At 48.3% G+C, this 26,144-nt stretch overlaps 1 protein-coding gene and 1 long non-coding RNA gene across 7 annotated transcripts in view; one reads left to right on the forward strand and one right to left on the reverse strand.

The window, feature by feature from the left end:
• LOC136286441 (uncharacterized) overlaps positions 1 to 22,581 on the reverse strand; it is a 53,106-nt gene extending 30,525 nt beyond the window's left edge. Inside the window, exon 1 of the long non-coding RNA XR_010719907.1 lies at positions 22,380 to 22,581. This is a non-coding gene — a long non-coding RNA (uncharacterized lncRNA). The remainder of the gene's footprint in view (positions 1 to 22,379) is intronic.
• Positions 22,582 to 22,651: 70 nt separating this feature from the next.
• RALGAPA2 (Ral GTPase activating protein catalytic subunit alpha 2) overlaps positions 22,652 to 26,144 on the forward strand; it is a 94,824-nt gene continuing 91,331 nt past the window's right edge. For all 6 annotated transcript variants that reach the window (XR_010719902.1, XM_066178006.1, XM_066178005.1 and 3 more), the window contains exon 1: positions 22,652 to 22,848. Coding sequence is in view for 5 of the 6 variants with exons in the window: in XM_066178006.1 (XP_066034103.1) it covers positions 22,743 to 22,848 (106 nt within the window). In the remaining variant the exon portion in view is untranslated. The remainder of the gene's footprint in view (positions 22,849 to 26,144) is intronic.

The following is a 26,144-nucleotide window of genomic DNA, read 5'->3' on the forward strand; positions in this document are numbered from 1 at the left end:
CACCAGAAGATCCAAGTGTTGCGGGTCAGACATGTTGTGCCTCCAAACACTTTTGTGGAACTCAGGGTTTCCTGTCCACAGAATTTATTGCATTTGTCTGTGGACAGAAGAAGGCAAAACCTGCAAGCAGCCATTTTTAACACACCCTGAGCATTTGGGAGCTGGGCCACCGATGTCACACACATTAACAGCCGGTGACAACCCACTGCTGTCACATTAGTCAGCGCTGCAGCAGACAAGCATTATTTGCCCAGCAGCCCTGAAAGCCATCGCCATGACCTGGGAAAGAGTCGGGAGACATGGAACACATGGCTTGGATGGAGTCACACTGAGCATCATTATCAGAGTGAAAACCAGCTCATTTTTAAAGCTGTCAGTGGCGGAATTCAGCGTTATCTCCTTGCCAGCACAAGGAAATCTTGGTGTAGCCATTATCTGAGAGAAAACTGGTTCTGTAGTTTGCAAAATTAATAGTATTTAGCCCGCTAGTTTCCGTAGTAACCGGCCCGCCATCCCTCTCTGCCTGCCCGTGGCAAGGTCTCTCAAGCATTTCATATAGTACTTATCCATTTTCTTGCTCTCACCTCGCTCTCACCTTTACTTTCAGCGCAGAATGCAACACAATCCACTGCCACTAAAGACTAGGCTGAGAGTCAGATTAAAATTATCCCTGTTTGCCCTGACCTCTTTTCTCTGCAGGTGAGAGTGTCCCCATTCAGTAGCTAAATGAAGCAGAAATGATGGAGTGTTTGTTTTCCCTGACTTTTCCTCAGCTTGCCAGTAAATTTACAGCCACGAATACGAAGTGTTAATTTAATGTTCCCACTGAGCATCTCATTGTCAACAAAGGCTTCAAACCCTATGAGAGGAAAAGGTTAGCTCATGCAGAAAATGACCCTTATGGCTTGATTGTCTTCTGGTCCAGACTTGCAGCAAGCAGAAAGCGGAGGGCTTTGACTCGCAGCTTAATGCATTTGATGGCGATAAATGGGAGCTCTCTGCTTCGGCGTGGGGATGGAATCACCTGTAATGCTCACTTATTTGTCTGTGCAGACAATCTCCACAGCCCCAAAGGGAAGTGGCCTCGTTGTGCCCCTGTCCCCCGTCAAACTAATTTGTCAGAAGTGCAAAGTTAAATCCTTCATTATTCCCCAACTTCAGTGGAAGGGGCTTGCTGGCTGCAGATTACAACAGGACATTAGTGGTGGCGTGAAGCATGAAATTGCTTTTTTCACCTGGTGCTTCAAAACTTTAGGGCCTTGGCTCTGGTGACGCGCAAAAAAAAAAAAAAAAAGTTCTTCCAGGGAGAAGGGAGGGAGGGAAGGAGGGAGGGAGGGAGGGAAGGAGGGAGGGAGGGAGGGAGGAAGGAAGGAAGGAAGGAAGGAAGGAAGGAAGGAAGGAAGGAAGGAAGGAAGGAAGGAAGGAAGGAAGGAAGGAAGGAAGGAAGGAAGGCAGGAAGGAAGGAAGGCAGGAAGGAAGGAAGGCAGGAAGGAAGGAAGGAAGGAAGGAAGGAAGGAAGGCAGGCAGGCAGGAAGGAAGGAAGGAAGGAAGGAAGGCAGGAAGGCAGGAAGGCAGGAAGGCAGGAAGGAAGGAAGGAAGGAAGGAAGGAAGGAAGAAAAATATTAAGGTTTAAATGACCAAAAGCCTCTGTGGGCTTTCTGTGGCAGAATTATGCATGCAGAAGGCTTCACTACCAGCATATTTAGTTACTTTGTCTGGCAAAAGGAGCTTAATACTCACACTAAATGACATTTACAGAACTAATTCACAGACCTGTTGGAGCATGAGCAAGAGCCACCGTATGCTTTATGCTACGCTAACCCTGCTTGGGATCTTTAGGAGAAAAAAGAAACTCTGATGGTGGTGTGGAACAGAATACAACAATTCAAAAGAAACTCAAATACCAGATTTTATTTTTCTTACATCTGAAACTAAACCTGGAAGCAAGACGGAGATTGTGACACATGTTAACAGATGCATGGTGGGACTATTCAAAGGGAAATCAAGCAAAACCTCTATTAGCAGCCAAAACATTCAAAAACATAAACATACCAACCCTAGCCAGAAGCTATTGACTCACCTTCCACAAAAAACGCCTTCCCACAAGCTTTTCTGAAAGCCCAGTACCAGATGGGACTAATTTGCGTGAAACCCTTTTTTGCACTGCTGGCATTTGGACTTCTGGAGCCTATTTGGAGACAGAGGTATAGGTACAGGAAAATGTCATCAACTGGCCCAGCAGTTTGCAGCCCATCTCTCAGTGCTTCCCAAGGAATTTCAGAGGTCACAGCTGAAGCACTGGCATTTCACCAAGGACCTAAATTATACAAATGAGTCTCTAACTCATCTGGCTGGCTGTGCACCTCTGGGAAGAAGCCCCTTGCATCCCACATGGCCACTACCAAAATCACAGCCCCAGGAAAGCCAGGGAACGGGGAAGCTGATGGGGATCTTAGGGACACAGAAGCATTCAGAAGATAATGGTGGGAATTGAATTCCACAAGCGCCGTTCAACTGCATTTCCTTCAGCAAGAAGCAGAAGCAGGTCTTGGCATGCCATTGTGACCCTGTGAGTGTTTGCAGAGAGACGGCTGCTCCCAGGCCCGGATGTTTTATTCCACGTGTGCCGAGCCACACACAGCCATGCCAGACTGGAGCTCCGTGGGCTGCTCCCAGCCATGCTGCCTTTGGGAGCCATTTGCTGGTCACATTGTCAGTTAACAGGAGTCGTTTTGAAAGCAGCAATTCAGTGTCTACAGTCCTTTCCTAACAGCATTTTCAGCCTGCAATTTGGATGATAGGAAAATTACAACCCTGCTGCACTATATTATGTGATATAAATGTTATTGCAATTAAGCCGATGAGAAGAAACCACAGAAAACAAAGATGTGTCATTGCTGATTTCTCCTTGTTCTCTCCCCAGAAGTCGAGCAGTTATGGAAGGGCAGTGCAGGGTAAGAAGCATTTCCATGAGCTGGAGGGGCTGCAGGAGCATGGGAGCAGCACAACCCCCCAGGACATGTGGGGATTTCAGCCAGCTCCCTAACAAGTGATTTGCCTATGGCACCCATGAGGGAGAACCCCTTTGAGGAGCAAGGTACAGCCAAAAGCAGTCCAGGTATCCAGGCATCCTTCTGGCGATGGAATAGGACACGTTAGGGCACTCTGGAGGGGATTGCTCACCAACTATGCCAGAGATCTTCATTCCTTATATCCTCAGAACCCACCCATAGTTTCTTTCTCCCAGCCCAAGCTCCAAACACCTCTGGAACACCTTTATGTATCTGGAAGACATCAACCCAGGTAGCACAGCATCACCTCTCTGTGCAGAGCAGGAAAGTGGCATTATAGAATACATGCCCTGTGGGTGAGCCAGTCCTCAGTCCCAGTGTCACCTACAGGCAGTGCTGCTGCTTGGGGACAAAGCCTGTCTGGGACACCCAGTCAGCTCTGCAAACATCTGCCACCTTCTCTCCAAAACCTCACTTGGGTGCTGAGCAAATGTTTACTGACAGAAGCACCAGCCACAGTAAACAACTTCGATTTCACTGTTTCTGAAGAGGAAAAAAATAAAGCAGAAAAGGATTCCCAGCACTCATCATTTACTCCAAGGTGCTGTAACCAGGTAGAAACTTGCCTTTTATATGCTGAACTGTGTCCATGAAAACACATTATCTATAAGTGGGCACTGGAGAAACCACAGTCAACATTGACTTCTTCATGCCACCCCTAACACTGGATACTTCAATCATTTGAAGGTTTAAGTGGAGATTAGCAGAGACCACACCTGCATCCCTCTCTGGCAGTTCAGCATGTTTTGGGCATGCTCTGCAGCACGAAAGCTCCTGAAAGACAAAGCCCCAAGGAAGCCCTGCAATCTTCAGAACAAGGTCTCTGTCAACAGCCCCCACCCTGGACAAAATCAGAGCCTGGAGAGGCATGTGCCAGATCCCACTGCTCAGGCAAAGGGTGCTCAGCTCTTCCCCACTCAGCTGCAGATCCCAAGCCCAGCCAGCACCTCAGCAGAAATCCTGCTTCCTCAGCAGTGAATGAGCTCAAAACAAATGCTTTAAGAAGTATCACAAGCAACTCTGCCACGCAAGAGGCTTGAGAAGCAAGACAGTTATTTCTTCCTTTTGTTCTTTTTTGGGGGGGCTCCCAGGCCTGGACATTGGAAGATTCCAGAAACTGCCAACAGCATGTGGCTTCTTTGAACACTCCTTTTAACATCAGAAAGCTGTGGAAAGCACTGACTCACATTATTTTGGGTGGAAGGTCTCCAGCCTTCCAGGAGATGGAGCAAGTCCCTTGCTGGCAGGGAAGCCGGGGTGCTTCCCAACCTCTACTCCAGAGCAGGGTGCACAGCTCAGACCCTGCTGGCTGGACACTCCTCAGCCCTGTGGAAGCCCTCCTGGTCCTGCTCTGTGCCCCGGCAGTAAGGGGACTGACAGCCACATGTCCCTAATATCCGGCTTCGATGTGCTGCCACGTCCAGCTGATTAGCTGTGGATGATCCGAAATGTCAAACCATTATCTGCACCAGCCACCACCACCCGCGCACAATGCCCTCCTAATCATGGCCTTACTGCTGGTAAGTGGGAAAGGTGATGCTTAAAACACAGAGTGGAAATCGGCCTGAATTACTGAAACAAGCCAGCAAACCCCTTTGTCCCTGTCAGCCTTTCTGAGGCGGAGCCTGCCTGGTTGGCGGAGGGATCGGAGGGATCGTGTCCTCGGAAGACAATTTGCAATATCCTAACTAAGATTAAAGACATTAAAAGCCTCCTGTCCCATCTCTGCACCCAGGTACCTGCATACCTGCCCTGCTATGGGTCTGTAACCTCTGCTCTGTGAATGCTCCCATCCCCGTCCAGGGGTGGGAATGTCTGGGAGGAAAATCCTGCCGAGGGCAAGGGGGATGGAACTCCTCACAGCACCTGCAGCCCATGTTCACTGGAATAAACACCCTCGTGGTGCGGGGCAGGGCAGGGGCAATCAGCTCTTCCTCGCACCATTTGCTTCCAGAACACAGCTCCTGTCCACATGTGCTTTCACTCCAGCACCCTGCAAGAGGCAGCCTGAAAACACTCCTGGCCAAAACCAGACCCAAATGATGCTGCATTCAGCTACCGTGATGCTTGACACTTCTTAGGATTTCTTGGGAAAACATTAATTTGAAACATCTCTATACTCCATGCCAGCACCACAGCAGGGAATAATTGCCCCATTTCAAGCTCAGAGCAAGGCTCAGAGAGAGGGAAAAACGAAACTAGGATAAGAGCAAGAAACTGTTAAATGTCAAAAATATTTTACTGCCAGTTCAACAACAAAGTCTGGAGGAGATAAGTCTGTGTGTGTACTAACATTATATAAAAAAGTGATTATTCAGTCCTGGGAACAGAGCTATTGATTCCAGCAACAAAGGGCACTATATACACTGCAGTGGGTTTGTTCTTTTCAGCCTGGGAAAATTGATTTTCTTAAACTTTCCCTTGAACCTGCAGTCGGGTTTAATCTGAACCTAAAGGAGCCTGTTAAGAACTCCCATAAATTAAAATTATATCTCTTAATTTGGCACATTTTGGGTTCCTGCTGTTCCGGCAGAAACACAAGAAATGCTGGAGAAAGTGGTGGGAGGAAGTGATAATGGCATTTTGTGACAGCATCCCTGCACATGCTTATTTCCACACATTGGAAATAAAATGTAAACATTGAAATGTTGATATACACACATTAGAAATAACATGTAAACATTGAGACATTTGTTGCCATACATTAGAAACAACATGTAAACATTGAAAGTACATGAAGCAAAACATAAGACAGCTTAATACTACTGCGAGACTTAAAAGGCTGAAATTTAGTCAGGGAAGAGAAAGATGAAGGCTGCAGGAGTCCAGGAGGCACACGGAGGCAGCACATGGAGGCAGTGGAGATGCTCAGGTGTTCCGGCTGTGTGCCCAGATGACCCAAGGCTGGCAAGAGACAGTCACTTTTGCATCTACCCATAGGTAAAGGGAGGTGGTGCCCAGCCTGGCCACACCCAGACGCCCGTTTTCCAGGTGTGAGGACCTCACTTAGTCCATCTCTGTGTCACTGGGTGAAGGTGTGACCCCTCAGCCCACCTCGGTGTCACTGGCACCGTGGAAGTGCCAACCCCAGGGCCCAGCCAGGCCCCCAGTGCCAGCCCCTGCCCACATGTGGTGTGCCTCTGGGCTGCTTACAGGTCTCCTGCACACCGTCTCCTTTGTGGCCCCACTGAAAACCCGCAGTGTGCAAAACACCACTGCACATTTACACTGTTGTTTTCCCCCTTAGTAAGGCAGTAAATTACCTTTTATTCAAACAACAATTCCTAAAACAAAACCAAAAACCAGCCCCTGGTCAGATGTGCGTGCAGTGAGGCAGGGTTTGTTATTTAAGCAGCATGCAGGCTGTGTGCTATGCAAACAAACCCCACACTCTGTTCTCCCAACCTCCTGCTGACTTTGCAACTAATTTTGTTAGCGAGGAGAACACGCTGTGCGACATCAATGCAGCGAAGAGCCTGGAGACGTTTGTTTATAACTTTGTAACAAACATTGATCAATTGATTTTTGCCTGAGTGTGGAGGGAAAAGCCCACAAACAAAACAAAACACATATGGGGAGATTTTTTAATGGCACAAAGGGCAATTAAGCACCTAACCTTCCAGTGAAATGAGATTCCTTACGGTCCTCTGTGCTTTTAAGTCTTCCCCTTATGCTCAATGGAAGCAAAATCTACTGTCAAGCCTCCAAAGGAGGAGAAAAATCAGCTGAAACCAAGAGATGGTTGGTGGGCCTGGTGCAGCATTTCTGAACCCACCAGAACAAAGACAGGTGAAGGCTCCTGACAAAGTGAAGGACACCCTATGCCATGTGTACAGTCTTTTGTACTGTGTATCAGATCAGTGCAGAACCAGCAAAACAGAGAAAGCACTAATTAGCTATCAGAAATTACTAAGTGCTGTGTAAACAGTGCAACATGAGTGCATTTACCCAAGCCCACCCCTCCAGCTGTGCACCACAAGCAGCACAGAGGGACCTTGGAGCCCCCCACCTGGCCAGGCAGGACAGGTGGCACAGCTGGTCCAGCCTGCATGCCCTGTGGTGCAAACATGCCCTGTGGTGTGTGGAACAAGCTGCTCTCTGAGCAGCCTCCCAGCCACTGGCACTGTGGTTCTGCTCAAAGACAGCTCCCAGGCACATTTGATCACAGGCCTAGGCGAAACTTGATCTGATCATGTTTCAGCCAAGCTCCAGCCCTCAGCCTGGACATTCCATCTCTATGCCCAGCACTGCTGCCTGGTCCCAGGCAGGTCCCCGGGATACTGCCTGCCCTTTTCCCAACATGTTCCTCAGCACTGTGCGATCAGCAGCCTCCCACCCCTCTCCCAAACAGCAGGACTGTCCTACAGCCTTGGGATGCTGCAAAGACACAAACCCACATGGAAGGGGAACTCCCACAGGAGGGATGCTGAGCCTGGAAAACCAAACAGCTCTGACACTGCAAGACCCAGGGAAAGCACCCCCTGCCCGCAAGAGGCCAGGGCTGACAGACCCAGCTCCAGGGAAAACAGCATTTTGATTTCAGATACAACAGCAGCCAATGGAGAAGAAAGATGAAGCACAACTTCCAAAGTTTACTCTTGCAGCCTTGCAAACAGCTCACAACAATACTTCCTTGGCAAGCAGCTGTGACCTTATTTTTCCATTGGAAACAGCCCTGAGGTTTCACTGACACAGATGATCACCTGCTCATTAGCAGGTCCCTGAGCAGGAAAATGCCACGGGGTGATTCCAGCACTATCTGGCTGCTCCCTGTGCTCAGCACATGGCTGGGGAAGGTGGCTGTCCAGACTGTGTCCCTCCTACAGCTGGTGACATTTAGCCCGTCCCTGGGAGCTGCTGCGCCAGAGAGCCCCTGGCTGTCAATCTCCTGCTCTGCATCTCTGGGGGCTGTGAGAGCCCCTCATAGCAGCACCCTCTCCCAGCCCTGCCCCTCTGCCCGCCTGGTTCCACACAAATCACTGAGCCCCTTCACTTCACCACCAGCCCTGCTGAGTTCTTCTAAAAGTTCTGAGCATTTATTCACTTATAAACACAATTTTTATAAAACAGCATAGCCTAAAAGATTTATGGTGGTGGCTGACAAGAGAAAACAGGAATGTTTTCCACAGATTGACAAGATAAGGACTTGCATCCTGCTGTGCTCACAGGGTCAGGTGCTCAGCCCCATTGAAACAGTGTGAAAAACGATACAAGCAGCCTCTCCCCAGGGCTGGCAGAGGCTGTTGTGGATCGCACAGGTGAGGAGCCAGTCAATGGAGCATAGAGCACCATCATTCATCCTGGCCAAGGGGTTTGGGAGCCCTCTCCTGCATGCACTGCTCCGGGCTATGGCTGCAGACAGAGGCAGCACAGTCCGGCCAGCATCTGGCCTGCGCCAGACCAGCACTGTGGCTGCACAAGCTGCATTCTGCCTTGCTGCTATTTACTCACAGCTACAGATGTTGACATAACAAAGAGCTACAGACAGATGGACAGAAGGACAGCAGTGTTGCGGCACAGACACTGTGGGCTCTATTCTTCAGGAAAGCGCCTCTGACTTCCTCACCCAACCCTGTGACTTCTTTGGAAATCATCTGGGCTGGTGAAGCTTGCTTTCCTCTCATGGGACAAAACTGGTGTGAGAGAACATCAGCTTTGCTCTTTGTCCCTGTGCTGAACAGAACCCTTATCTACCCACAGAAAAACGAATTGTTTCAGATTAAGTGGCTGAAAGCTCGGGGATGCACTGGCAGTGTGCAGCTTCTGCTTGCCCCTTCAGGGGCCACACAGGGAAAATCCTGGCTTTGCACTCCATAGAGAACCAAAATTAAAGGGATTACTTGTTCCCCAGGAAAAAAAAAACAACAAACACCTATATGCTTTTTGGGACACACCACCTTGCATTTCAAAGCCTTCCAACTACACACAAAAATGTTCAAACAGCAAAAGGAAAACATTTTGAAAACCACAGGAGAGCAGTCAGAGGGGCAGAACCATCTGCAGAAGGCCAGAGCTGGGTGTGGGAGATGTGCCAGTGAGGCTGTGCAGCATTGCCCAGAGCTCTGCACAGACTGTGCTCAGTGCCGTTCTGAGGTATTCAGTCCTGCTCTCCTCCTGGCCAGGATGTGCTGCATGTCCTGAGAGCCCTGCCGGTCTCGTGCTACCAGTGACACTGATGCAGGCACTGACCCCCACTCTGAGTCCATCTGGGAAGGCCACAGCCCCACACCAAGGCCTGCAAGTCCAGGGCACTGCTGTGCTCACACGGCATGTCCCCTCATATGCCATGTCCCCACAGGCAGCCCATGACCACTTTGGAAGCCTCAAGCACTGTGCAAAGCTGGAGAAGGGATTCAAGTTTTTAAACAGTTGCTTTTTTGAGCTTCTGGTGTGAACCAAAGTTCAGATCCTTCACAACTGGTAGGAGAAGATATTATTGCCTGGAACCATGCCCAGAAAAACTCAAAGCCAAGCTTCCTCCTGCCTGTGCTGGCTGCCAGCCCCCAGTGCTCTGCCATGATGCCATCTGGTGCCTATAGGCAGAACAGCCAGGGCTTCTCCTGGGCAGAGTCTGGGAGACGTTCACGGGGGAATCAACAGTCCCCAGGCAATAACTCATAGCATTTGTTCTGCTGGAAGATTAACATTGCCCTTGCACTGCACCAGCATGTCTGAATGCCTCAGGCTGGGCTGTGAGGAGAACATGGGTAACAGTCACACTCAATTTTGCTGCTGTCTCCCTGGATGGGGATTTGTAATGTTGCTCTGCAGATATCCCTGCTGCTGGAGAGCTGTCCTGGCACAGCACACGGCCCTGGAGCGGTCTCCCATCCCACAGCCACACACCAGTGGTCCTGAAGGGGCTGTAAAGAGCCTTTCTGAAGAGCAAATAAATGAGTTGACTTCATAAAGAAAAGCAGGGAGCCAAGTATCCTCCTTCCCTCAGAGAAACAAGACTGATTATGAGGTAGGTGTGCTTTGGAGGACCTGACAGCAGAGGCTTTGTGCAGGGTGTTCCTCAGGTTGTGGCTGGTGCAGGGGATGGCCGGTGGCCAGCAGACCCTGTGCTGGGACAGTGGCCACAGGTGAGCTGCTCCAGCTGGCCCTATCACCCCCCAGGGCCCTCCCAGGATCCCAGCACCTCACAGGTCCCTCCCCTGTACTGGGTGCTGCAGCAGGCACAGCGAAGGACATGCTGGTCCTGGGAGAACCCAGAATTCCCTTAGATTTAGCCCGTTTTGCCATCTCCAAAGAAATAAAACAGGAAACAAACTCGGCACCCTTTTGGGGGAAACAACTTGCAGGATGCCGTTTCCCAGCATCCCTGGGAATCATCCTGACTAGCCACTTGATTTACACTGGATAAAACCAGTTTGACCCTATCACCAGTACACTATTGCTTGGACAGCACACCAGTAGGTCTTGCTGTACCCCAGAAATGCACTCCTTCCTTCACTATGCTCTGCAAACATTTCCCACCACAGGCCAGGGAAAGTGAAGGAGAGGGGTGGCTGGGTCAGAAGTTGGAGAGCTCCTGCCCTCAGCATCAGCAATGCTGGATGCATAGAAACCAAAACAGATCCCCAGGGAGGAAAGGGGAAACATGAGGCAAGATTTTTTCCAAACAATCCACAGGGAGCATCTGAGCCTAAGGCAAACACACAAACTTACTGAGGATATCCACCAGCACAAAACAATGTACAAGGAGGAGATGTTCACCCCTACAGGTTTTTTTTTTCAGTCCCAGGAAACCAAATGTATATATTTTTAAATGTAAAAGTGCTTGAAATCTTGCTGCAGCTCCTGTGGGAGGCCAAGTGTCCATCCAGCCACATCTCAGGGCTGAGTGACTGATCCCTGAAAAATGCCGGGCACCTTTATTTCCTGGTGCACATTGCCACCTCGTGGCTTTCCTCCGGCTTCCAGAAGAGGCTGCAGGAGTCAGAGCTGCAGCCAGTGCACATGGGAAGTTGTTTGGAAATACTCCCATTCGTTCGACCACAACCTGCAGCTGCAGAATGACCAGGCTCTGAAATAACACTGGTGATGGTTATAGAGCTCAGCCTCCGCAGCTTAATTCCATAGCAATGTTTTTCCTGGTTCCAGTTTGTATTGTCTGACATTATGGTAGGAGATAAAATCAGGCAACTGAAGAATTTTACATAGAAAAATTGTAAGTAATTAATTTAAACGCCCAGCAACTGCATCTTCCACATTTCTCCTGTTTCTATGCTAATTCCTGGGGAAGTTAGACAGGTATGTTAGCTGCATAATTATTTGTTTGCAGAGGAGGTTGACACTGGTTTACAGAGTACAGACAGCCATGTAATTCCTCTGTAGCTACATGGTAATTATTGCACTATTATAGAGTAACTAAACACGCAAATAAGCATTAAACCAAGGGGTCAGTATGGTTGCTGCCAATAACCCTAAGACAGAAAATCAATAGTAAATCAAATTACAGTGTACTACAGGAGTACCAGCTATAGCAGACACTTAAGAGTATCATCTTTTACACTGCAAGCCATTTTTGTAGCTTTTCAGGCTGCACAAGTGTCTGGCCTAATGACCCAGAAGAGATAGAATTTTGCAAGTTCTCTGTGTGGGTTAATCATTTTGCCATCCCATTATGCCTCTCCTTTTCCTGATGATGGGAACAAAGCCATCACTGATTCTGAGACTGGTACAAACCCTCCAGAGAAGAGTTCTCCAGAGCCCTATGACACACGAACCTGGCTTTACGCCGGTTGGTTTCTTTAAGAGACAAATCTGAATATGAACATACTCCTGCCCAGCTGTGAGCTCACTGCCCTAAACACAACATTCTTTGCTGCACGTCAAAGCCAAAATGTTCAAAACGTCCCCCAAGCCTGAGCTGCAACAAGACCTCAGATCATGTATAAGGGTAGGACCTGACAAACTCAAACCTCAGATTCATTTTTGCTCAGAGATTCTCCACGTCTTTTTTACTTTTGTGAATGTTTGAGCACAACCTATCCCTAAAATTAGGGGGAAGAGTATGAAAGAGAGATCACAACACACACTGGGACAGAGACACTTCCCCAAGTAAACCAGTTGTATTTTTACTCCAAGTTTGCACCCAAGCCTGTGAGCCAAGCAGGGTCAGAAGGACCTACACTTTTAACATCCTTTCCTAGGGATGGCTCCTGCAGGCACTGCAGCCCCAAGGGAAGTCACAGGGATCTCTGCCCTGTCATGCTTATTGAAAGGAGTATCTGCCCCAAAATAGCAGCTCCCTTAATTTAGTCAGCAACTTCCACTGCAGAAGCATTTCTGCTATGCCCTGGCTGTGAACAGTTACGTGGCTCTTGCACTAGTCCAAGATGCACAAAACTAAACTTGGGGCAAGCTGGCATGAGCTGTGGCCACTGCATTTTCCATAACTACTTGACACATGTGCCACGCTTTTCCAGCCATGGCTCTTAATGTATGACAAAGACAAATAAATACTATGAACGATTTATACCTAGGGCCAAAATACTGCAGTTTCCATCTCCTTCTGTCCCCTCCAGTGGGCCCTTTGCAGGGTTCAATCCCACACCTGCTCCAGTCCAGGGGAAGCTCTTCCTCCATCCCAGGGGAACCTGGATCAGAGCCCAATGTAAAGACAGGAATTAATGAAAGACCCTTACACTTGTCTGCAATGAGCTATTCCTCACAATAGCTGCCCCTCCTGATGCTGTGCTGCCATTGCCAGGGCACAGGCACCCAGCTAAATCTTGTTCAAAAACCCCAGCACAATTTTAGTTATTTATACATATTTATTCCCAGTGACCAGCTGAAACAGACATACTTATTTTGAATACAGACAGATCACCTTTGAGATGCACACCAAGGCTCTTCTGACCCTTGGTTGCCTTACTCTGTTTCCAAACACAGAAATCCTGCACATTTTAAAAGCAGGCTCTTATTACCTTCAATGCATATTTTTGTTAAAGCAGCAACCATAATCACAGCCACTGTTACCCTTCCCTTGCTCTGACTCCTCACTTACCAACCAGTCCAAGAGCTGCCAGCATTATTCTTGGCCTGCCAAGGAAACTATTTATGTCCCCTGAATTTCATTTCCTAGCAGAGTTTAATGTTTATTTTGGTGCTTTCTGGTTGTCATGAAAACCCTCCTTTCCCTGCTAATGACAAGGTACGCTGCAGCCTCCTGCGTCCACTCTGCAAATCCCAGCTTCCACCTCCATCCCTGGGATTGCACCCACGGCTTGCTGAGGATCACTCACTTGCCAGCATATGTGCCAAAAATAACATCTTTCCAGATTTCATCCACTGGTATTTCAAAGCAGACTTCTCAGGAGAAAGGATATTTCCTGCCTCTACATTGATGACAAATCCATGCAGTTGGTGTTTCCTGCAGAGGGAGCAAGCTCTCCATCTCGTCACAGCTGGGGATGTGATTGGAAATCCTGCCTTTCAGATAAGCACATGGTATCTATCACCAAAATTATTTGCAGCCCCTTGCCAGCTCCATCAGGATAGCTTGCTCTTTGCATGGAAACTAAACAGAATTCCTGATTCGGGCTCCAGGTTCCCTCGCTCAGCACCACTGGCATGGGGCACACCTGCAGATGGGAAATAACTTTCCTACACTGCTAAACTTTTCTAGAATATTGGCCAAGTAGTGCTGGAAACAAGAGCTTTGGGCCAAGGGACTTGGAAGGGGTCAGACCATCCCATTGCTCCTCCCAGGGCATCCTGCCTCCAGCACATGCTGGTTCCCGTGGATACCCACAAGAAAGGAGGGAGCTCCTGAAGGCAGGTAGATATTTTACCTCTCACACCCCCAGCATAGGACCCCTGAGTCAGAGCAGTACTGCAGGGACCTCCTGCACTCCACAGACACCTGTGAAGTGCACCTGTATCCTCTCTCCACAGCTCATGGTGGGTCACTCCCAGGAAAAGACCAAGTGGCATCACTAGTGATGCCAAGCAGGTGCCAAAGAGATTTATACCTTTCCAGCTGCCAAGGAGAAGGAAGCACCTCTGTAACATGTGCCCAGCACACACCACACACATGCGCTTGCTGCCAGCAGCACTGGGGGTACACAGACACATGGCAGGACCTGCTTTTACCAGGTTTTCACCTGCTTTTTACACCAAAGCAGCTCCTCCATAGACTCCCGAGGGCCTCCTCCCAGCACTCCAAGCTTCTCTGCTGGTCTGTGGTGCTTTAGGGCCCTTTACAGCACACCAGCCCCAGCCCTGGGTTTTGCCCCTCTGCCTCCTCTCCAGGTAATGAGGAATGCTGGCAAAGTCAGGGCAGAGCAGGGGGGAGCTGCAGCCTCTTCCCCTCAAATATGGCTTTCTTTACACAGGGTGCAACTGGACAGTGCACTTTGTCAATGCGAATACTTTGTCAAACACTGAACTGGAACTGTGGATAAGAATCATGCTTTTTGTACAGAAAATTGAAAATGAAATAGTGCCTAGAACTGCAGCTATTACACGGCACATTATCTTGGAGGGCTTTGGTGTAATTTAGATAAAACACCGTATCTCTGATTTCAGAAATGTCAACATAATTCTGAATGCACCTGTGTTTTTCTATCCATTTTCTGTGAAGATTTAGAACTCCATGAGCCTCTCTCTCTTGTTCTCTCCATTTTCTTTTTAAATTGGCAAATGAGTATTCCATCTTTCAAAATTTCAGGTACATTGTTATATGTGCGAAAAGTGCATGTTCAGAGATGGCCCTGAATGGGTCCATTATGGATCTCATCAGCTGTAACATGCTTTCTGAAGTAAAATCTATGCATTTGGATGAAACAGAAAAAATTAATACCAGCACAAGGATGAACTGTTTCACTTCCCTTCTGCACCCCTGATATTCATGTCACACTTCATCCCTTGTGCTCTGCACCTTTTCTTCCAACCTCCTTCAAAGAGGAAAACACACAAACTGCAATACAGGAAATTCCATTCAAGCATACAAATCCTCCTTTTTTTGGTGGCCCAGGTTGTCTGCAGAGGCTGTGCAGGCTCCATACTTGGACATATTCCAAAGCCAACCAGGCATGATCCTGATCTCCCTGCTCTGGGTATCCTTGCCTGAGCCAATCCCCAGAGGCACCTGTCAGCACCACCCACTGTGTGGGCTCCTGTTTCATTGTAAGTTCATTGGAAAATGTGTAAAATCGACATGAATTTTATCTGGTTCGTGCCATCTCCAACCTCCGATCAGGTTTCAGAAGTGTCTTACACCCCCCTGCTAATTTGTCCTTCAATGGCTTCACACTGTCCTCCTGGGAGAGGGAAAAACAGGGTTGGCACAAAAAGCCACAGGGATGTGCCTGCTGCAAATTCCAAGAACGAGGGAGGGAAGGTCAGGCAAGGGGGCTTTGCTGCCGTGGCTGCTGCACTTCCAGCATGGCCAAGTTTGGCTCTGCTTGCCTTTACCTGAATCAGCAGCTGGACAAAAAGAACGGAGTATTTCCCCCAGCACGTTTACATTCTCATTTAAATCTCAGCAGCCCCTCCTTTCCCAACCAGGGTGCTGGAGCACACAGCTCAGGCAGCAGGAAATCCCCACGCACCTTGCAGGGGGTCATGGCAGCCTTTTATCCTGGTTAAAGTGTCCTGGGAGTGGATAAAGGTGCAAATTCCCAACACTTGGCTGTTTGCAGTGACACCTGAGTACCCTGAATACCTGTGGCTGTCCACCACTCTCGACAGTGTATGACATGAATAAATAAAGAGGTTTCTAATTAGATTAAGGCTGATCAAAAATACATAATGAATTACCATTCTTCTTTTTTACAAAGCCAAACATTTTGTGAGACGAACACCATTGCCATCTAAGCCTACAGCTTTGCCTTCAGCAACTCCTCACATTAAGCCTTGCCACTTGCCAAGCGCCGTGGACAGTTCCGGGCACGGAGGCCATTGCTGCCAGCTCCGGGCACATTTGCTCACCGCTCCTGCACACACACACACACACACGCGATCAACCCAGGGAATGTTTATAGGGATGCAAGTCTGCAGCTTCAATTTACAAATTCATTAACAGTGTCCCTGCAAAGATCAGGTTTTTTAATTGGAGCCCTAATTAGCAATGAATTCTCATTATTTTTCATTGAAATCCCAAAGCAGCTTTGGCACATTCTCTTTGTTCTCTTGAAAACGGGGAAGTGGAGAAGCATAAGGGAGATAAAGACATAGCTGATGATATACTGGGGGGCTGTTTTCTCCTCAAGCCATTCCTTCACTTTAATGCATTTTGCAGCAATTTTCCTTATAATTTTTGATTTGAAATATCTATTTCCATAAAGAAACACTAACGCCACTGTTGGCTGCCCTCTACCCTTCGCAGGAGGATGTGTTCCTAGGATAAGGTGCACCTTGTGATGAGGTTGGCTCTTTGTTCTGTGCTCAGGCAAAACCTCCATCAATGTCCAGAGGTGTTTTCCAAGTACGGGGGCATGAATCCAAACCGTGGCCATGGGAAAAGGCCTGAGAAACAGCCAAGAAAGCCCTGACTGCAGTGCAGCGGCTCTGACAGGGAAATGTTAATCGGGGGAGAGCTTTGCCAAAGCCTTCATTAGCACCGATGAGGTCAGGGCCTGGAGCAGGCAGCTGGCACTGGCACTGTTTCCTGGCAGCTCTAAGGACCAGGTCAGGCTCAGGCAGAAGTGGCTCCAAAGGTGATGGGCTCTCAGAGGCTGCCTGAGCAATCCCCCCAGATTTACTACGCTGTGCTCGTCAGGCCCTCACTCTCATGCCCCCAGAGATGTAGAAGTGAAGTATCAAGCAACTATAAATCTATTTTTTTCTTGGGTTTGAGCCCTCTCGTGGCCCAAGCACTTTGGAAGAGGCACAGTAGGAAAAGAATCAGCCCCAGTAAATTTGATCACTCCTTTTTTGCTGCAGCTAATAAGCAAATAATGGAACAAAGACATCAATTTTCCACACAGAAGAACAATGCAGCACCTGTGGCATCTCTCCCTCATCCAACTTGCACTGCATGCACTCCTGGCTGCAGTTGTGCGGCAGCACAGGGACATGTCCTCTTGGCAGGGCACTGGGGAACACAGGCACAGCAAGAAATGGGTGCCCTGTGCCCACCCTGATGACAAGCAGAACTCAGCACTGGGGGAGAGGAGTCGAGGTGTTGGACTCTGCTGGTGTTTGCTCCAAATACAGAGATGTTTCGGGCTCTTGGCAAATTCTGATTGTTTTTAGCCAGAGGGATGGATAATCATCACATTGTTCCCACAGTCCTTCTACAAATTATTTTGATAATAAGAGACCTCCTGTGACATTAAGTACATTTTAATTACAACATTGTCTGTAATGCATATATCTAATTGCAAATAATTATTTTATCCTATTTTGTCTGTAGGCTTGTGAGATGCATCAGATATTATCTTCTTAGTGGTACAGGTTAATTAAAATTTCTCTTTTAATATAGTTTCAAAGTTAACCACATAATTTCATCTGAACACCTGCTGTGTCGGTAAAAAAATATTTTTTATTATTTTTTGTCATGCTTGTCCATGGAGGAAAACCCGAGCCATTCCTGCAGGCTGTAATTACTGCACTGCTTTCTGCAGTCGTTCATTTGCACAGGAAGAAAAGAAGGAGGAATATGTGGAACATCAGTGACCAGTGGTTGCTTTCTGTGTTACTGGTTCATTTTAAAGGATTTTTTTTGTTCTTCTCATGTACAAAAAGCATTTGAGATCTCTTCAGAAGGAGGACTGAAGATACCACACAGCCTGGTTTGGCAGAATAAACTGCACTCAAGGCTAAGACAATCAGAGTGGTGATTCTGTGTTAACAAAGCCCAGCTTAAGGGCGAACCCAGTCCGCTGCTTCCTTCCTCATTTATTTTCCCTTGGAGTGATAGAGAGCCAACACAAGAGAAAAATGAAAGTATAAACATAATGTTCAGTCAAAAAAAAAAAAAAAGATTTTAGGTTAAATACATGGCAATATAAATCCAAGAAAGCCAAGGAGGGGACAAGACAAAAACAAAGACTCTTTCTGCAGGTGGTAGGACTCTTCCTCTGTAACTTGCAGGAACAAGTGACCCTTTTTTCACCCTCTGAGCATCATTTGCTAGGGCCAGAAGCATTTCTGTAACGCTGACCATCGGCATCTCAGTGCTGTTTCAGACCCCACACACTGTGCCTGCGTATTCAGGGCCAGTCCTGGGGACATGGCCAGCAGGGACTGGGTTAACAGCATCCCCAAACGAGGGGAAAGGGGCTCTGCCTCACCAGGCCAAAGGTGAACACTGCCAAGAGGAAATTACTGCTGCAGCTCCACCGAGATCATAAGCGGCCTTTCCTCTTGGACAGGGGTGAAGTAAACAACACTTATCTCGGATTTAGTGCAGTTGAGACAAGCAGCACTTTATCTCTATACTGAGCCACAAGGAGCAGGGAAGCACAGGGATGATTTTCCTGTTTTTACCAAGTAAGCCATCTCTTAGCCCAGTCTCAAGTTGAGCTCAAAACATCTCTCCATGGAAAGATCTCAGCCAGAGCAGTAGGTTATGGGCTTGCACAATGTGCCAGAAACCTCTTTGTGCAGTTCAACCTTTGGCAAAAGCACTCTGAGCTCTCCTTAGTGGGTTGATATTTTTACTCCATGAAATTTCCACATCCTCCATACTGTTTCCTTTTGGAAGGCATCAGAGGACATGCAATTCCTGTTCTTTCTATTTTGGATATTTTTCCATCCGTAGACATATATCCTTCTCTTTCCCCCTCTACACAGTTGGAGATTCTGGCAGAAGGAAATCTGACAGGGTTTTTTGACAGTGGATTTCTCCTGTTTATCATTTTTACTATACGAATGCCATCTGACTGTCTCATCTGCAGCAATGGGTGGAAATTTTCCACCAGGTTTTTCCTAAATAAAATTCCACAGGCAGAAGGACAGTGAGAACTCCTTTGGGTGCCAAATAAGAAGGGTTGGGGGAAAGCGTCAGTGAGGGTTAAATGGATGAGGCACCTTTGCTTCCATAAACTCAGTGAAACTCCAAACCTTTGCAGAAGTTGATCCATGGAAAGCAGATGGAAGGACCCAGGCTTCGAGCAAATCAGGCACTTAGCAAGAGATTCAGCACCTACTGTGTGGTTTGAGCCTGAAGCAGAGCTTTGCAGGACCAGGGGTCCACGCCTGCATGCCCTACAGGAACACTGTTAGGAAAATAAACCCAGAGCCCACTGGAAAAGTCTTTTCCACATGCTTAGTCATACCAGGGCAGAAAGGGCAGAGCCTCGTTTTCCTACACAGCATGCTGGCACAGCACCAGAGCTCTGCACCTGAGCCAGGAAGCATCCAGGGAGCCGATTCCAATGCAGGAGTAAGCAGCTCAGGTGCCTTAATGGATGTGTTGGACCAAGGATATGCAAGAGGACACAAAACCAACTTTCTAAATGCAATTTGAAGCATTTGGTTTGAAGGACAGAAAGTCGCTACTGGCATTCTGCACTAAGGAAACCATTACCTCACCTGTAGGTTGTTCAGGAGGCAAGTCTCCTGTGTTTACTTTTCCCCTACCGTTTTTCCCTGGGCTCACTGTAAAGTGTTATATTGACACAAGCAAGCAGAGAAGTTCCGTAATTTAATCTCTGCCATTAAAATTTCAGGCTCCATGGGAAAAGCAATCCTGCCTGTTCATCAGGTCCAGTGAAATTCAGGTGGCAGCCGGTGTCACATTTCCACAAACTCCACAGCACCAGGCTGTTTCCAGGATGGGGGGGAAGGAAGGAAAGGCATGAGCCGTGCAATTTGGGGAGAGCATGCTGGCCCATGGTGCAAATGCATATTAATAATTCAGGTCATTCTATTTTGGACTGGGAATGTGCTGCCCCTTACCTGTACTACTTAAGGCAATGCCTGAAATAGAAACTCCTGCAGAAGCAGCCCAGACGGCAGTGCCAGCAGCCTGGCGGGGTGGGCACTGTGGGGACAGCCTTTGCAAGCTCAGTCCTTACCTCTGTCAGTGAGTCTTGGCTGGGCTATGACACCCCAGAATTCTCCCCCAGACTGATGGATGCTGGTTTCCCTCCTGTGGGCCCAGCCAGGCAGGCAGGGTCTTGCAAGAGGAGGGATTTTCCCAAAGAATACCAAACCCCTGCCCAGTGCTGCCATGCCTGTGCTGGTATTGTCACCTCCCTCAGGACACCACACGGTGCTGGGGCCTTTAACAATTCAGCTCTGCCACAAGTGATTACTGCTCTGTTGTCTGAAGTGATTGCTTTGTACGAATTTTACCTCAGATCCTGAAAGCTGAATGACCAAATCTCTTTCAGGAAATTATTGTACCTTAAGCACCAGCTCTCATAAACACATCATCTGACTTTCTGGGAAATTGCAAACGTTATATTGTTAGAAAACACAAGTCACAGGACTGTACAAGTAGTTCTCCTGCACAGGCTGAAGTCACCGCCGCATGTTTACTCGGATTCTCTGGCTTGTGCTGTCCTACACCAGCTCCTAAGTGAATCATTTGAAAAATAGTATTTCACGATGTTTCAGCTCGAAGGGAGAGCAAGGACTGTCCTACAGCAATATGATTCCAGGCACAGCATTTCTGTTCCCTGGAGCTTTTCACAGGCAGAATTTCTGGCACACCTCAAACCACCGAGTGCCTAAAGCTATGCAGTCTGGTGCTAAGCACCACAAGGCTGCCCTGCTTGCCACACAAGTTGTCAGACATCAGAGCAGCTGTATCACCACAATTCCTGAATCTGCAATGGCTCCATTTTTAACGAAGCAGAACATGACAAAAACATAGAACAATCAAAACCCACCAGAAGTGTCAAACTGGGAGCTGTTAGTTTTGTAAATCAATTAAAATAAAAGGGAGGGAAAAAATAAACAAGACCAAGCCAAGACTTTAGCCATGTCCTTCCTCAGCCAGCTGCAGAAACTGATTTGTAGCTATGGAAGGGGAGGGCCAGAACAGCCCAATTCACTCTCCTTGGGAAGCTCCTGATGCTAAAATCGCACCATGTGACCCAAAATTTGAGATAATTGTTGCAGAACAATAACTGCTCCCAAAGGAGGAGGTGTGTCATGGTGTGATGGGAAGGCTGTGCAACAGGAATTACTGTAAGCCTGAGCCGGGCTCTAAGGTGAGGGACAATGAGACAGCAGTGAATTTTCTGTGGCTGACTCCAAGCATTCAACCTTACACCTCTGTGTAAGAAAAGGAATCAAGCAGTTTTTTTATTTTCAGTGCTGTGCATCATCACTACCCATCCTCCTGACTCCAAGTGACTTCTCACTTCTTACCACAGGGTTTGGTGACACAGCCACCAGCTCCACCCCTTCCAGAATCCAGCTGTGTTGCAGAGGGGGAGAGCTGTGCCACGCTCACAAGCAGGGCGTGTAGGAGCACTGCCTGCAGCCCCCTCCTCCAGCCTGCTTCTTTATTTATGTATTAATTTGTCCACTGCAACTTCCACCCAGAGCCTTTCCCTGCTGCCGCGTGCACGGGGCCATCCCAGGGGTGGAGGAACTGGGACTGCCCGGTCTCCAGTGCGATGTGTTTAGGGCTTGTCAACCTGTTGCTCCAGTCACCTCAGGCCTCTGCAGCAGAAACGACCCCTGAGAGGGCTCAGAAGAAGTGAGATGTGGCAGTGTTGTGCTTTCTGCTTCTAACAATAGTAATTCTTCTGACATTTTATTTTCTATGCCGATTCACAGCCGAAAAAAATAATTTCTATGTGATGTGTAAATTGATTTTTAAGTATTTTTGTTAAAAACTAAGAAGTATATACACAAGTCAATTCCCTGAAACCCCTTGATTTCTTTTATAGGACCACAGTTTGCTTTGAAACTTACTAGAGTCCACTTTTTAACCCAGGAATTTTACTGAGAGCATCTGAGGGCCTTTAACTGAAACTTTGCTGGCTTCTGCTTCTGGGATGGATTGTGCTTTTGTTGTGTAACTTCGAGCCTGCCCTTTTACCTTCCCTGTATGCAAAGACAGCATATATTATTTATATACTTTTATATTTATATATCTACAGTGCAAACGGTTATTCAAAACCTGAATGTTTTCCCGTGGAGATATGCACTGAATATCGGGGATAATTTTTTCCCTGTGAGGATGGGGAGGCCCTGGCACAGGTTGCCCAGGGAAGCTGTGGCTGCCCCTGGATTGCTGGAGGTGTCCAAGGCCAGGCTGGACGGGGCTTGGAGGACGCTGGGATAGTGGAAGGTGTCCCTGCCCATGGCAGAGGTGGCACTGGAAAGGCTTTAAGGTCCTTCCCACCCAAACCTGTGGTTCAGTGATTACATGATAAATCAAGAGCCTACCTGGGAGCCAGCTCCCTACGGCGCCTCCATTCCAGCTGCCCTGCCCGGGGCATTCCCGCGGCTCTCCCGAGATTCTTCGCTGCGCCTGGCAGGTGTCCCTGGAGCGTTGCCCGGGGGGGCCGGACTGGAGCCGGCGCTGGCGGGGCCAGGACGTCCCGGGAGGTTCGGAGGTCCCAGAGCACGGGCTCGCAGCTGCCGCCCCGGTGACGTCAGCGCCACGCCCCGGTGACGTCAGAAGCGGGGCGGGCGGCAGCTCCCGGCGCGCCCCGCGCAGAGCGGGGGGCGGGAGTGGCGGTGGCGGCGTGGGGAGTGTTCTCGGTGCTGTTCCTCTATCCCTGCAGCCTTAGCTGCCGCGCCGCCGGGATGTTCTCCAGGAAGAGCCACGCCGATGTCAGGAAATCCACGCAGAAGGCGCTGGACCCCAAGCGGGACATGCTGACCCGCCTGAAGCACCTCCGCGCGCTGCTGGGTGAGCGGGGGGTGGGATCGGGGGGATCCGGCTCCGAAGCCCTGACCCCGCCGTGGGGTGCCCGGGCAGAGCCGCGGCCGCGTCTGCGGGCGCTGCTCGCCCTTCGCTGCGGTGTCCGGGGTGACAGCAGCAAGCTCGGGGTAGCAGCTCTCCGTGCCCCAGGCAGAGAGCCTCCCCAGCCCCGGGCTTCCGAGCGACTCCCTGGGTTTTCTCCGCTGCAGAGGCAGCCCCGGTACGTGCCCTCTGTGGGGCGCTGCGGCAGAAAGTTCGGGGTGCGCGGTGCCCGTGGAGACTCGAGTGTGCCCGTGTCCCGGGGCTCGCGTTGGGCTGGGTGCAGAACCGCGGGGACACGCGCAGCCCCGGTCAGTTTCGGAGACGCGCTCGCAGAAACTCTGCCCTCGTCAATAACATAAACTCGGGGCTCTTTGTTGGGTGTTTAAACTCCACTGGGTGTGGTGTTTTGTGGTGATTCCATGTTTGGGGCAAGGCTGGATGTGTCTAGGGGCCCCTTGCAGGTGGAGGCATCCACCCTCACCATCGTGGAAAGCCGCCGATGAGTTTCAGCTGTGATCCTGCTGGAGGTGGAAAGCCGCCGATGAGTTTCAGCTGTGAGCTGCGGTTCGGGAGGATTTGGGTGGCGTCTGTTCGCTGTTCAAATGCTGCAGCAGCAGGCTCTCCTGAGGGGAAGAGGCTGTGCCCGGTTAGTGCTATACGGCTTCCTGCTGATTTCCAGGTGATGCTGATTTGTTCCAGGGGCTAGGGATCGTCGCCAATGTGCCACACTTTTTCCTTGTGATCTGCTACTCTTAGGGAGCTGACTAGGCGCAGCTGCTTGGGGGACAGAGCGTCGGCTAGATTTGGCCTGGTGTCATGCTGTTGTATTTGGTGGACTTCTTAATTAAAGGTGTTTGTGGGTGCTGGTTTCAGGTGAAGGCTGTTGCAGTGCCAGAGGGCTGGTGGGGGCTGTGATGTGTCTAGCTGCCCAGCTGATCAGTGCAGGTACTGTCCAAGTGGCTCTGGGTATGTCCCTGGGATGTGTGCACTTGGCAACACAGGTGTAAACATTTGAGGTAGCACGGAGCGGCTTCTGGAAGATGCTGTCTTGATACATACCCTTGCTAGGGTGTCTTCTTTCTGTACTGTTCAGCAAAGAAAAAAACTCCACACGTGGGAAGAACCTTTCCAGCATGTAAAGCTTTTGGTGTAAAGGCTACAAAGTAGGGGGGTTTTTTTGTTTGTTTTTTTTTTTTTTTTTTTTTTTTTTTTTTTTTTTTTTTTTTTGTTTTTTGTTTTTTTTTTTTTTTTTTTGTTTTTTTTTTCCCTTCTCCCCAGATGTGTCTCTCCTTGCCCTGGCCAGGGGTAGGAATGTGTGTGTCTGTTACTCCAACTGCTTCCCTCGGGCCACAGTACCTCATGTTCCCCAAATAGCTGCTTCTGCTCGAGTGTTTCCTTGGGAGATGCCAACTCCTCTTCCTTTGTTAGTTTAAATCACGGTATTTAATTGTAAATAAAATGTCAGTTACTCTTCTGTGATCCCACTGGTACAGGAGGATACAGATCAGAGGCAGGATAATCGTAGGGGAGGGATGAGCAAAAGAAATGTGTGTTTCCATAAATAAGGGTTTGTGTGAGCTTTGGATTGCTTCAGCTCCCCTAGCGGCACCTCTCTAAGTTTGTCCAGTGCCCAAAGTGAAACAAAAGATTCCATTTAAGTTGGTGTTGGTTGTGACATCTGTCAAGCCTCCAATGGCCTTTAGGATCCGAGTTCCTGCTCTGCGGGATGCTCTGTCCGCATGGCAGGACAAAACACTACCTAGATCAACAACAGGACTTAAAACTGGATGTTCAGTTGTGTTTGACAAATGACCAGAATGTTTCCTTTATTTCTTTACTGCTATGGACACGTACTCATGGCCAGAACGTCTGTTAAGTTAGTAAAGTTCTAAATACAGTTTGTAGAATTGTCTGTAGTGTGGCCTTTTTGATTTTTTAAAGATAGAATTAAAAAGTAATGGCCTGACAGAGTTGGTGAGGATGTACAGATTTGGTTCTTCCCCATTGCCTGGGCTTAAATGAAGTCTTTGCTCTTTCCCAGAGTGTTTCTGTGGGGCTTCTGTAGTGCAAAAATTGATTGCTGCACTTTAAGAATTTTTTCTGTGCTCCTTTTGGATAAAAATATTATTCTCATGTTGAAACATCTCTTTCAATTGTGTTTTCTCCTTGGGCACAATTGATATACTCAGGAGTGCTGCTGCTAACAGATGTTGGATGCTGTTTTGTCCAGTGCTTTCAATCTTTGCTCTGTTGAGCAGCGGGCAAATACATGGGAGACACACAGAATTAAGTTAAGATTAAATGTGAAATTTGTGAGGTTATGAAGTGCAATCTTTAATTGTTGTCTTTAAAATATACCTGATTGGAAATCCCACGCTTTTCATGCAACTGTCTTGATCAGAGATGGGATAACAAAGGAGTATTGTGGGGTTTCAGTTCTGCCACTTCTTGGCCTCCCAGTTCTGTACAGCTGCAGGAGCAGTGCTGTCTGGGTGGAAACTTTCATTTACACACAGTCAGAAGGGGATGTGTGCAGACTTCCTGTTGAATTTGGAGCTGGGGTTGTTCCATAGAGCTCATTTGAAATTTGAGGTGTTAACATGATTTTGGAAGCTGTTCCAGTTGGAGGGGTGTTTTGGTAACAGACTGTTTCATGCTGACATACTTTTTTTGCAGATAAGTAAGAATTGTACATTATTTCTGGGGTGAGGCTGGTCATAAAAGTTTATCGTTAACCAGGGTGTGGCTGCAAAATTCTCTTCATCTCCTTTAATTTTTCAAGTACTTGAGGATTAAGAGAGCTTTAAGAAAATAGCATGAAGTGACTTTGGAAGTTCATGGAATTAAGGGATGATTTCTAACAGGTGACTGTGATGACATTTGGCAGTTAAGAGGAAAATAAAAGGCAAGTCTGTGTGCTAAGGACTGGCTTGGTGTCCTCTCTGGGTTTGGTTTTTTGTTTTTTGTTGTTTGTTTTTTTTTTTTTTTCTTTTAATATGAGGAAGAGTAACGAGAGTTTGGCAACAGACTCAGCCTCTTACTAAGTGATACCTGAGTGTTGACCTAAATTTATAGTAAGGCAAGCTGGTGTGACTGGCAGTTATCCAGTGAGCCAACATGTCCTATTTATAGAGAAGAAATAGCGTGTGACCTTGTAGTGGTTTGAAAGCAAAACAAATGAGAGGCTCCAAGTCAGAGATACAATTTAATAGGAAGAAAGGGGGGGGGGGAAAAAAAAGTAA

The sequence above is a fragment of the Chamaea fasciata genome, unplaced genomic scaffold (genome assembly GCF_029207755.1).
Source record: "Chamaea fasciata isolate MVZ Bird 193981 ecotype frontalis unplaced genomic scaffold, bChaFas1.0.hap1 SCAF_3, whole genome shotgun sequence".
NCBI classification, from domain to species: domain Eukaryota; kingdom Metazoa; phylum Chordata; class Aves; order Passeriformes; family Sylviidae; genus Chamaea; species Chamaea fasciata.